Source organism: Lottia gigantea, assembly GCF_000327385.1.
Source record: "Lottia gigantea unplaced genomic scaffold LOTGIsca_15, whole genome shotgun sequence".
Lineage (NCBI taxonomy): Eukaryota > Metazoa > Mollusca > Gastropoda > Lottiidae > Lottia > Lottia gigantea.
The window spans coordinates 104,433-117,681 of NW_008707797.1; the positions used below are offsets into that span (position 1 = coordinate 104,433).

Sequence of the window (13,249 nt, forward strand, 5' to 3'; positions counted from 1 at the left end):
ATAACTTCTGTGATATCTAGTGGTATGTTTTATACAAAATTCTTTTACACCAAATTTTTACCGACTTGATGGTTTTCTTAACCTTGTAGATAGTTTGAGAGTTTGAATGTGTAGTGGTTTCTGTGAAACTCTTGAAACTGGAGGTACAAATCGGGACTAGACGTACTCACTTATAATTCTTCCTCATGTGATAAGTTCATTAAATGCTATCAATGTTTCACCAATATGTTGTTTTGATTTCATACTTGGTTTGAAAAATGTCTGTGTTGAGACTCCCAATATTCAAATGAAGACCTGTTGAAGACTAGCTCATTTCTCTGTTAACACCTGGTGTGATACTAAAAAGAAATTCTGAGAGATGGTCCAGGAGGTTTTCTATGAAAGTTATAATTTCACCCATTGCGAATAGCTGTATTTCTATACTGAACTAGTATCTATTGCACAATTCTACGTCTTATTGATACTAAAATAGAATCAGAACTAAAATAACTCACTACTCAAACCAAGGAAATCAGTTCTATTGATATTTCTTAGTAAAATAAGCAATGCACCATGTGTTTGAATTTGTCCTGACTTTATAAAGTAATTAAGTTGAGAATTAAAAGGATTCTGTAACTTTATTAAATACTATTCTGACTGTAAAATTGGAATTATGTAAATCGATGCTATCAGTATCAAATACATAAAAATGTTTAAAAACCTCTTTACAATTCCTTTAATTACACATTTTCATGATTGAGAGAAAGTTGTTTGTCTGTATAACATGGAACTAAATGATGATATTGACTCTATTTTTACAAGATGTTTAACACAATCTGTCTTGTTAGTTTCTATAACTATCAATTCTACCAATATTCAATATCATGTTTTTGGACTTGATCAATTGTGCACAAATATCATTTTTTATATTATTGAATAGATTGGTATTTGTAGTTCAAAGTAAAAACTGATTGATAAAAACACTAGAATATAAGTAGTTATTGATTATTTTTATGTAAATGCTTATTGAACACATTCCAGACATAACTCCCAGGTTAGTCATGTATATATAGGTTTATCAGGGTATATTGAGGTATATCAGGGTATATTGAGGTATATCAGGGTATATTGAGGTATATCAGGGTATATTGAGGTATATCAGGGTATATATAGGTATATCAGGGTATATATAGGTATATCAGGGTATATTGAGGTTTATCAGGGTATATTGAGGTATATTGAGAATGATATGGTAACACCAACTCACTAATGTACAAAATAATTTCTGAATTTATTTTGTGACAAAATAAAATAACTGAAATAAAAATAAAATTTATAATGGTTGATTTGTTAACTAGACTGTTTGTGGTTTTTTGATAATTTCTAGTGACTATCTTATTCTAATCACCAGTAAATCTGTCGTCTGTTCATGTTAAAAGTTTTGTAACATAATGTAGAATTTAACTAACTGTCTTTAAACATCTTGATCATGTCTAATCCCTAGTTTAACTTGTTAGTCTCGTTCTGTTCTCTCGCTCTGTCAGGTTGTAGTCTAGTCTCGCACCAAATATCTAAATCTAATTTTATGACATTAACTGATGTTTGGTTACTTTGTCATACTTTGTTGTACATGATTATTTTGGTTTAACTGATTAACATACGATCAACACAACAACTTAAAAAAACAAGGTCACATTTTTCAAAAATTGGGCTTTCCTATTGATAAAATACCAACTAAGATAATATATTGAGATGCTATACTATATCAAGTTATTTGATGTCATATAGAAATAGAAATAATATACAACTTAAACTATACATTATTACAACATGTAAACATCACAGTTATTAACTTTTTATATCATTTCTCTTTTATCTTTTCAGTTTAGAGAGCCGAGATAACCCATTTTTACCTGGATCACCTTTAGCTAAGGAAACAGAAGACTTGCTGAAGCGAGCCACAATAATCCGGGACAAATTCTATTTGGATAAAGACGGAAATCGCGTGGAAACACCAACTAGTCCAAATGGAATAAAAGGAAAAGGAGATATAGCAGACAATGCCAAAGTTGTAGTTGAAGATGTTGTGTCTTCAGTACAACAAGAGGTGCAAGCCGCCTCCCCTTCTCCTAACAGTCCTTCAAAAGAGAACGGAAAAGTCAATGATCTAGTTACACCCGAATCTGTGAAAGTAGAAATAAATGATAAGGACCAACAAGCACCTGCTGGGGGCAACCACACGGACAAACCAACTTCCCCGAAAAATAAAAAAAAGGAGAAAAAGAAATGCTGTTCGATACAGTAGTGATACGTTGCCTAATTCATAATTAAATTATATATATATATATGTATATCTGTACTTTTATCTTGGGAAGCATTTTCACGATCCTGCCATCTGTCTAGATCTGAAACGTTACGTTCTAATTGTGCTTTCTCCCACTCGCTGGACCAGTGTTTTAACTCCAGCTGTCTAGAGTTGATGATGTTAGCATGGGTTTTGTTTCACCATCTCATTAAAATGCTTTGTAATGTACAAATCATATGTTGCCATGGTGATTATTGGATGTTGCCGTGGTGATTATTGAATGTTGCTATGGTGATTATTGGATGTTGCCATAGTGATTATCAAATGCTGCTCTGGTGATTATTATCAAATGCTGCCATGGTGTTTATCGGCTGTTGCCATGGTGATTATTGGATGTTGCCATGGTGATTATTGGATATTGTCATGGTGATAATCAGATATTGTCATTGTGACAATCTGATTTTGCCATGGTGATTATTGGATATTGTCATGGTGATTTTCAGATGTTGCCATGGTGATTATTGGATATTGTCATGGTGATTTTCAGATGTTGCCATGGTGATTATTTGATATTGTCATGGTGATTTTCAGATGTTGCCATGGTGATTATATGATATTGTCATGGTGATTTTCAGATGATGCCATGGTGATTATTGGAAGTTGCCATGGTTATAAATGGATGTTGTCATGGTGATTGTCAAATGCTGCCATCGTGACCGTTTGTATTTGGATGATACTATGTGGTCCATTTTATATATTAAGAACACAGTGAATAACATCGTTATTGTTGCTAACGGATAATATCATAAAAATTGCAATGCCTTGGAATTTTTCATCATGATAGTAGGTAATAAAACATATTGTGATACTATCTTTGTTGCTGGTAAATGGATTGTTAATCATGGATGGAGGTTACCAACATCAGATTAACAGTTTTGATGCCATTGTTTTGTAAGAAAGTGAACAGCATCAAATCTTTTAGCACTGTAATTAAAGGGAGCTAACTCCAAAAATGCAGTTAGTTACTTTGTGTTTTCTTTCCTTTGAGTGAGACATGATTGATGTTATTTTCTATGCCTGTGACTCCGTAACGAGGCAGTGTTTTATCTGAGAGACTATGCATGAGGATCAAGTGAGAATAGATTACTATGTGAAGGGATTCTATAATATCTTAAGTGGATTAATTTCGCCTGAACTCCAAGGATTTTACCAGTGATTAAGACTGTAGATACGAAATTTTAGTGCAATCTGTTTTATCATTTTATTTTTATGTGTGATCATCTGACATTATTATCGGTTAAATTGTTTTTTAAGACTGTCAGGGGTGATGGAAATACAACTACAGGGGTAGGGGTGGCAGTGAAATTTGTAATATTTCCCCTAATTTTAACCCTGTTGTGAATATTTCCTACCGAGTCTAGCTTGAAGCTTGAAATATTTTTATGTGAAAAATCCTTCATCTTGTCTATAGAAAAATTTATTTACATCTATTTATAAACCTTGGCTTTCTGAAGAGAAATTTTTAATGAACAATTTGACAGGGTTTATCTATTCAAAGGCTGCATGTTTTAATTTTTATTAAAAGAAAAAATGTACGGCAAAAAAAAACCATCTATACCATTTCCATTCAGCATACGCTTATTAATACATTGTATGACTTTCAATCCTACCTGAATTGTTTCCTGAAGGCTGAATATGATATGCCATTCAACTATTTGTCATCCCTCATTTTTTATTGAATTCTTTCACACATGCATTCTTTCTATCATTTTGAAACTGTATAACATGATTGGAAGAGCCCATTTGTAATATCGGGGGTGTTTTTTGTTGCTTGTCAAATTATATCTCGCCTTGCCTGGAATTTATGAAACTTAATGCAAAATTTTATTAAAATATTACCACATGTGCTATTATTATATTCGTAGCACGTCCATGTCCCTTAGTAGCCTGGTCCTTTTGTTTCGCTTTTAGACATCAGAATTACATCAGTTGATCGAATTGGTTGAGTAGAAGATAAAAACTTAATAAAAACTCATCTACAACTTTCAAGATTCCCATTCAGTTATATTTTACTGGTGTTTAAACAGGGAATTCCATGTTGTGTTTGATGTGGTATTGATTTACCATTCTTATTCTATTGAGGATTAAACAGAGTATTTCATGTTTGGTTGAATTTTCTAAATGTTATCTTTCTAAATTGTCTAAAATCAACATGTTTGATTACATACAATTTTAAAATGTAAGATTACAAACTTTGGTCTCCCATTTATATATAATATATCTGTCTGTAGTTGATAACTTACACACTTAGAATTGTTTACAAATATTTTACATGAAATCACAAGGTTTATAACTGAATACGAGGACTCTAGTTAGTTGAAGAATTAGTTTGAAGGAGCAGATTACACGATAGGGTTTAAGGTTTTAACCATCATCAGGTGTTATATTGGACAGTTAACCTACTGTTATTATAACTGTCTTGTTATTATTGATATGGTATGTGTATACAGAGCACATATAACAAAACACAAGATAATATTATAGAATATAACACACTTCTTTAATAAGGTTAGGCACATAATGTTTCAACACATCTGATGATGACAGTATATATTGTTTTGAAAGGTTAAAGAAGTGTGTTATATTCTATAATATTGTTTTTTTTACATGAATAGGATTTGATTGATATATTTTTGATTTGATTTGATTTACATCTCAATATATGGACAAGTTGATATATATATAAGCTATAAGCTAACTTTTGTAGCAATACGATTATTTTTGGACTGCTTTGTTGTGTTGTACAACACGCTACAGTTGATTACATATTATTATACTTTTTTATTTGTTGTACAACACAATATATGGAAAATTTGATTTATACAAGCTGCTGGCATGACCAATGAATTTGTTGTACAATAACAGAAAATTTGATACAACTGTTGTAGGTAAACATTGTTGTATAAAGTGATACAAGTTGGTTTTATTGCTTCAAATCGAAGAACATGAAAGTGATGTTTGAATAAGTCTGATTGAAATGAAATAAATTAAGTTTTACAACCTACTTTTCTGCATCTGATTAAGCTAATGAAGATAGGCAATGCCCTGCAGTGTGCAATGATGAAATAAGCGTAGTTGATAAAGATGCTTTAAACTGTACATTGAGTGTATATTTATATTTTGTTTTTCTTTAAAAAGGATTTATAAAGTTTTCTATCCTGTATTTGTGTATCAGGTGTAACTTCTGTTTACACCATTCTAATTTCTTGTCAGATATCTGTGGTTCCAGTTATTCCTGAAAAACTATCATTTTTTTGTTCGCAATAATTTAGTCACGCTTTTCTGGAATTAGACAGACCACAAAATATCAGGCAATAATCTGAATAGTGTAAATAGAAGCTAGAAGTGTCCCTGATAAACATTAGGTTAGAAAACTTCTGTCAGCCTTGAAGCAGCCATCAAAGGGACATAATAAGTTGTTGGTATTTTGTTTGTTTGTTTGTTTGTTTGTTTGTAAATAATAATAATAATATGTAGGAAACTATGTATGTATTTGTGTCTCACTGTTGGCTTTATAAAAACAGTGATCAGCTTTAAACATATAAACTCAGAATCATTTTAGTTGTTGGCTAATTTTATTAAAAATCATCACAAAACCCTGGACTTTTTCTTACATGAAATGGTTTGAATGTCTGGCTATCGCAACTTGGGGATTTTTCTTAAAATAAGTCGTCGTTAATCAGCTGATCATGGCAATGTCATCGTGGATTATAAAACTTGAACGATATTTAGAAGTGAGGAGTACAAATCATAAACACAAGACAATATTATATAATAAACACAAGACAATATTATATAATAAACACAAGACAATATTATATAATAAACACAAGACAATATTATATAATAAACACAAGACAATATTATATAATAAACACTAGACAATATTATATAATAAACACAAGACAATATTATATAATAAACACAAGACAATATTATATAATAAACATACTTCTGTGTGTCTAATATTTTTAAAGAAATGTGTTTATTTCACTATATTGTCTTGTGTTTATTTCATTATTTGCAAGTGAATGGAGAGTTTCAACACGAGGAGATTTATATCTTAGTATAAATTAAAGTGTTATTTTGGGAACAAGGAAAAGATTGTCTTTATTATCAAGACAAGTCTTTTACTGAGCCTTGTCTTCATATAAAGAGGTTAATTAAATGGACTTTTAGATCTGAAATTCATTTGGCTAATGAAGTTAATTTGTAACGCTTTGTAGTAGGCAACGAGGAAAATCTATCGTCAAGGAAACATCAGCCTACTCTTTATCTATTTGGTATTCTCCCATTTAAAGAACTAGAATAAATTTCCATGTCAACCCCCTCTGACCTGCATCACCTACAGAGGAGATTGATTGTTCTATCTCTACTCTGTTATAACACCAGTAAATAAACATAGAACGCTGAGACTAAAGATTATACAAAAACTGTTTATAACAAACGAAACAAGTGCAAAAAACAATTACAGCCAACATGATTGAATAAAAACAAGGCACATTTCAACATATTTACAATTTATCACAATTTACAGGATAAGGAATGCTTAAAATAAACAAAATTAACAGAACTGATATTATCAGCCCCACCCCACATCAATTACAAATTACAAATATACAAATATACAAATTACAAATTACAAAAATATAAATTGATTGAGTATTGAAAACAAAGCATTTTTATAGCCCACTAAAGATATTTTAGCACAGATCTGAATCAAAACATTAACATGAGATAGTCGACTAGATCTGAATCAAAATATTAACATGAGATAGTCGACTAGATCTGAATCAAAACATTAACATGACCAGTCGACTAGATCTGAATCAAAACATTAACATGAGATAGTCTACTAGATCTGTTGGTAGAGTAGTTATCAACATGTATAAGTATTAATTCAATTTCTATTATTTTTACTCCAGACTGTTTATGTTTTTAACCAGACCATGTCTCAAAAATATCTTTGCTTTTGATTTATTGTGTATAACATAGTGCTTTAATTGAAGTAAAACTCCAAAAATTTAATTTATTCGAGGATTTATAGGAGCATATTTATACGGAATTCTCTTTTTTCTATTTGAAACACAAAAACACGCGAAAACAATTGTCATAATAAGTATCACTCCGCCCATCGTACCAATAACATATAACATATACTCAGGAACTTCTTTTCTATGATGATGTTTACGAGTGGTGTGATAAGGTTGTTGTGTAGTTATACGGTTTCCAGTAATACACTGAGAGAACATGTCAAAATCTATGTAACGTATGGCGCAGATTTGTTGATGTTTACAATCACCAGTACAGTTTGGATTTGTATCTTGTGAAACTGAGTTAATAAGAAGATATTTGTTGAATAAAAACTCGTCATTATGGAATGATTGTACCAATCTGTCAAGTTCGGAAACAGATGTGTCTGACAGCGTGAATTCCGACGTAGCCTGATATTCCAGTTCCCAGTTACCCTGATTCTCGCTATTAGCTTTGGTCAAATTGAGGAAGTATTGCTGAAAGTCTAAAACAGCTCCTGTATCTTTCCGGTACATGTAGAGTCTAATTCCAGGATTATTGGCACCAACGCCAGGTAGAGTACTCTTCCAGGGAGTCACGGCTGGTGCCAAAAACAATGATGATACAGCTTGGTCTAAAATTAATTTAAAATCAGAATCAATGATCTGACAATCACCTGTGATGAATGAAATTATATTTAACTTTTGGTCAATTATAAAACATAACCATGACTTTTTACTAGTCTGAAACATCTGCCTCTATTCCAGCCCCTGATAGCTACTTTTAAATTTGTCGGCTTTTTTAAATATCTGTTACAGGAAAATGAACACAGTTAATGCCATGCAGTGTTTTTCAGAACAGCAGCATAAACCTCATCTTCTGCTATGTTGACCTTCTCAAGCTTGCTACCATAGAAACAGTCTATCTTAGAATCATTTTAAAATATAAAGTTACTTACTTTTCTCATTGAGTAATATTCTAAAACTATCAGTATGTTCATGACCATAAAACTGACCAACTATAAGATCTGTATATTTTAATAATAGTTTTATATATTGTTGATTAAACTGGGGATAAAACCAAGCGATATTTTTCACTCTTTCAAAAGCTCCTGGTGGTACATGGGAGATAATATAAACCTAGAATTAAATAGAAAGAATTATTTGTGGTCTGTAGTATTGTTAAATGAAGATACCTGTGTTTAATTGTATAATATTAATAAAAATTAACAGTGGTATTTAAAAATAGTCTACTACCTTCTGTTTGTTGGTTCTAGAATCTTCAAGTTGTTGTTCCATCCATTCTAACTGACCAGCCGGATCCTGGATGTCTGCTACCAGTTTATTTTGATCATAATACAGGTTGGTGTTTAAACCAAGTAATTTTAATCCTGATTGAATCAGAACACTGTAGTAACCACCTATAACACATCAAATACAAATATATTTTCTGGTCTTTTTGTATATGTGTGTTGGAGACACCTAGACGCCTAGACACCTAAACACCTAGACACCTACAGCTTCTACCTGCACCATTCCCAATTTCTTTCTATCACACAAAATAACATAGAAGAAATCCATGACTCCTTCGAGGGTTAACCTCTATATCTAAAACTAGCTGTCCTGAAGAGGATTGTGTATCTGAAGGATGTGTTGGCAGTATGAGATAATCTCTAGTCAATTAACTAACATATTGGAAAGTTGACCTCCATTTCCAAAACTAGCTGTCCTGATGAAGATAGTGTATCTAAAACATGTGTTCTCATCATTTAGCTTACATGAAGTCCTATAATGGAAAGTTAACTCGCATTTCTAAAACTTGTTGTCCTGATGAAGGTAGTGTATCTAAAACTTTCGCTCAGTCACTCACCATTTTCAAACTGTGTCTGTTGATTTGATCCTAATAATTTGGTCCAGCGTGAGTTCTGTAAGATACCGGTATAGTAGCCTGTAGTAGCCCCAGGGACCATCTGATTAGAGGGGTAGGCGTCATGGTTCCCCAGTACAGGGAATATAGTGGTATTGGGGAATACCTCTATCAGTTTATCTGTTACGTTTCCAATAATCGTATAAACTTCAGGTAAATTTAAATCTGAATTGTTTACATGGGGGATGGAATCACTGAAAATAAAAAAAATTCAAAAAAATCAGGTTAGAATCAAATAATATGATCTACAGAATCTCTGCTGAATGAAAAGAACTAAAGAAACAAACATAACACAAGATTGTTCTGTAACCTAGGCCAGTGCTTTCATTGAGTCTCGTCTCAATACAGGCTCTTGAGGATCGTGTACAACTTACAAGTTGGTTTTTATCATTTACAGCCGAGTATGGGCTGTGTAGAATGATGATAAGTTGAGCTCGTCGACTGAAATTAAACCAGAATTCCTCATCATAAATTTTTCAACATTATCAAGAAGACGACTATAAGATTATTAAACTAGAAACCTGTCCCTGCTTATCTAAATATTTTACAATCAGAATTAGTTTTAATCGTAAAATATTTTATGCTTAAGAGAACACGTAAACTAAAGAGAAAAGAAAGATATAAAACATTGCGTTATTTTATTTCTGTCAGTCAACTTACCCAGTCCAAAGAATAAAATCAGGAGAATCATGGATAGATTTCATGCCTTCAATAGCCGAGGTGATCAACTTCCACGGAGCATCACATAAATAATTACCAAATTGACCAAGTTTATCCGCACCCTTGTCAACTTGCCCCTGGTGACACATCTGACTAGGGACTCCATTAACACTGTATCTACTGTCATAGTGGAAATCAGTTACCTGCCAAAAATACCCTGGAAATAGAGAAAAATGTTTGTTTTGAATTTATTAGGCCTGGTTTTCAGCTTTCAATACCATAGCATTGAGATAGATTCTGAAGTGCTACCCCTTGTCTGGTTCTGTGAATGTTCTGAAAATGTTCCTGGTAGACAGTTCTGGTCTTGGGGCACACAAGATATCCCTAGCTACGGTACTCATACCCTTTGGTAACAATCTTGAGGCTTAAAATCTTCCTGACAAACTACCATAAGGAAGGGAAACTTTAGTACCGGTAGTTTAGTCATTACAGGACATAGCCCTACTATTAATTAACATAAAACTCAATTATGAATCTCTGAGAATATCAGAACATCAGAGTGAGTGAGTGAGTGAATGAGTAGGTGAGTGAGTAGGTGAGTGAGTGAGTAGGTGAGTGAGTGGTGAGTGAGTGACTAGATGAAAGAATGATTGGGTGGGGGTGAGTGAATAAACGAGGAAGGATTATTAATAAATGAATGGACGATTATCGTATGATCATGATATAAACATCTAAAAAATAAATGGACATGGACTTACCAACAACATTTGGCTGCTCCTGTTTCTCAAATATGAGTTTAAACCCATGAATACAAATGACAAAGTGGAATAACAATATCAGCTTTTGAAAGAACGTCATTCTTGAATCTTTCCTATTTAAGTCTTTGCTTTCGTTTTCGATTTGAACTTTGACCTTTCAATTTTCAGCTTTAAATAAAATCCCGACAAGACACATAAATCGATTTATCGAGAAATTTCTAAGAAAAATCTTTTATGATTCAAATAAGTTCGGAATATAATTCTAAAATTTGTCATGAAGGAAATAAACAAGAAATAAAGGTCTACAACATAAATCGTTTTTATCAATTCATCGTTTTTTAATGTCTGTAAAAATTATTTTGTACGATGCCATGTAGGGAGAATCCTTTATTTTAAGTTTTAATAATAGTAATTTTTAGAAAACTAAAAAAAATGATTTTGAAGAAAATAATTTTGAAATGTTTTAAAATTGAATATTTGTAAAATGAAGAACAATTAATCCAGCAATATTAAAAATCTCCCTTTTTAGACAGAAATAGTGACCACTCCCTTCCAAGATGGCAGCTGTTCAGAAAGAATTTCACAATATTTCTTCATTTTTAGGCGTTTCTTGTGGTAAAATAACTCAAGATGGTTCGGTAATTTAGAATTCTACTACATTTAGTATTCTAAGTAATGTAAATGCATATTTAGGGCTGTGTATTTTGTCAAATGTCTTTAATTTACCACATAGGAACAACAGGAAGTGTGACAGCCGTTGTTATTGTATATCTTCTATCCCATTCCAAAATACGATGGCTACCAAACGTAGAAATGGCTCCAGCAAGTCAGTCAAGCAAGTCTCCAGCAAGTCAGTCTCCAGCAAGTCAGTCTCCAGCAAGTCAGTTTCCAGCAAGTCAGTCTCCAGCAAGTCAGTCTCCATGAGGCGAATATCCAGCTAAATCATTTGTCACAGCCAGAGTTTCTAAGATGAACGGTAGTCTAAACATGACTCCATTTTCGATGCTCAAAATCTTAGTACAATGTCAATTCAGCTCTGACTCAGATATTATCTTGAATCTTTGTAAATGATAATATTTGTTATTTTCTAGGTTCCTGTATTAAAAGGTAAAGCTAAAGGTTATACAACTATTCTAAAACATCTGACGAGACAATCAAAAAATACTTCATTATTTGGTAGGTTGATATATTTCATTATACAAGTTTTCAGAATGAGTCAATATTCAGTCTGTCTTAAACACTGTGTGATCTTCACACAAAATGTGGAATTGAAAAGTTTACTATTTCTTTAAAACCAATTATTTTTGTATAAATGGACATATTTCTAATATGTTCCAAAAAAAATTGGTTAAAATTATTATGAAAAACAAAGTTATTTTTAGTAGCTGCTGTGGACTTTTGTTACATTTCTTGTCTATCTATCCTTGTATAATATAATAAATTTTTATATGAATAAAAAGTTTAAAAACATTGTATTATTGATAAAATTCTGCAGGTAAAAACAGTGAAGACCAGGCTGCCATAGATCAATGGTTAGAATATAGAGTTGTCTCCCTTGATAGATGTTCTACAGAGAAGGATGTACACAATAGACTCAATGTAAGTCACAGGGTTAGGGGTGGGATGGAGGTAGGGTAGATGGTAAGTCAAATGGTCTGTCAGGGTTAAGATTAACCAGTAATGTCTGAGATACGAAATGTTTAACAGTTATTTTGTTCTTGATGATATCATTATATAAGTGAGCATAGTCATTAATTTACAGAGTTTTATTGGGTCATAACTAATGATATTCTCAAAGGGCATAAAAACCTGAAAATTTGTCGTGATTCCAGAATATACAGGAGTTAGTTTGATATAAATTATCATTAATTAACTTTTCAGGAATTGAATAGTTATTTGAAAGATAAAGTATATTTTGTTGGAAATGATTTATCACTAGCAGATATTAGTATATTTCAAGCTCTTTATAATATTCTAGTAAGTAAACATCTGACACTGGGTTATTTTCACATCTGACACTGGGTTATTTTCACATCTGACACTCGGTTATATTCACATCTGACACTGGGTTATATTCACATCTGACACTGGGTTATTTTCACATCTGACACTGGGTTATTTTGTATGTGGCAGGGAATACTCCATATTCTGGTTGGTTTGGTAATCAGTGTAGACTTTCAAATAATTCTTCCTGAAGGTAATGACCAGAGTCAGCAAACTTATTGAACAGGAGAGTGAAGTCAACAATGAGAATATTCTACAGTATATAGACTATTAACCTCTCATGCTAATATTAGAAAATATATTGTGATTGAAAATCAATCTGTTATAGAAATGAGACAAATCAACAATAATAAACCATACTATGAAAAGAGTCTAAGTTTATATTTTAATATTTTTTATTTTTAGAGTGGTATGACATTTTATGAAAGAGAAAAAGTTCTTCATTTATCAAGATGGTACAACCATGTCAGTACACTCTTTATTCATTGAAATTTATTTCTGCATTCATGTGTATATTTAAGGAATGAATGTGGATCTTGTTATC

General features: G+C 32.0%; 3 protein-coding genes across 3 annotated transcripts in view; 2 read left to right on the forward strand and 1 right to left on the reverse strand.

The window, feature by feature from the left end:
* Positions 1-998: 998 nt before the first annotated feature.
* LOTGIDRAFT_157669 (hypothetical protein) lies at positions 999-2,284 on the forward strand (the record flags this gene model as incomplete). The annotated part of the gene is made up of 2 exons (XM_009050332.1): positions 999-1,033; positions 1,864-2,284. 2 exons carry the CDS (start codon positions 999-1,001, stop codon positions 2,282-2,284), a joined length of 456 nt encoding a protein of 151 aa, XP_009048580.1.
* A 5,084-nt stretch (positions 2,285-7,368) lies between these two features.
* Positions 7,369-10,161, reverse strand: LOTGIDRAFT_112062 (hypothetical protein; the record flags this gene model as incomplete). The annotated part of the gene is made up of 5 exons (XM_009050333.1): positions 7,369-7,991; positions 8,316-8,496; positions 8,611-8,777; positions 9,227-9,477; positions 9,944-10,161. Coding segments are annotated over 5 exons (1,440 nt in total), but the record flags the coding sequence as incomplete, so codon positions are not given.
* Positions 10,162-11,255: 1,094 nt separating this feature from the next.
* Positions 11,256-13,249, forward strand: part of LOTGIDRAFT_149685 (hypothetical protein) — a gene marked incomplete at its 5' end in the record, with an annotated part of 3,781 nt that continues 1,787 nt past the window's right edge. Inside the window, 5 exons of the mRNA XM_009050334.1 lie at positions 11,256-11,339; positions 11,793-11,877; positions 12,197-12,300; positions 12,583-12,678; positions 13,111-13,170. Coding sequence (XP_009048582.1) covers positions 11,259-11,339; positions 11,793-11,877; positions 12,197-12,300; positions 12,583-12,678; positions 13,111-13,170 — 426 coding nt within the window. The remainder of the gene's footprint in view (positions 11,340-11,792; positions 11,878-12,196; positions 12,301-12,582; positions 12,679-13,110; positions 13,171-13,249) is intronic.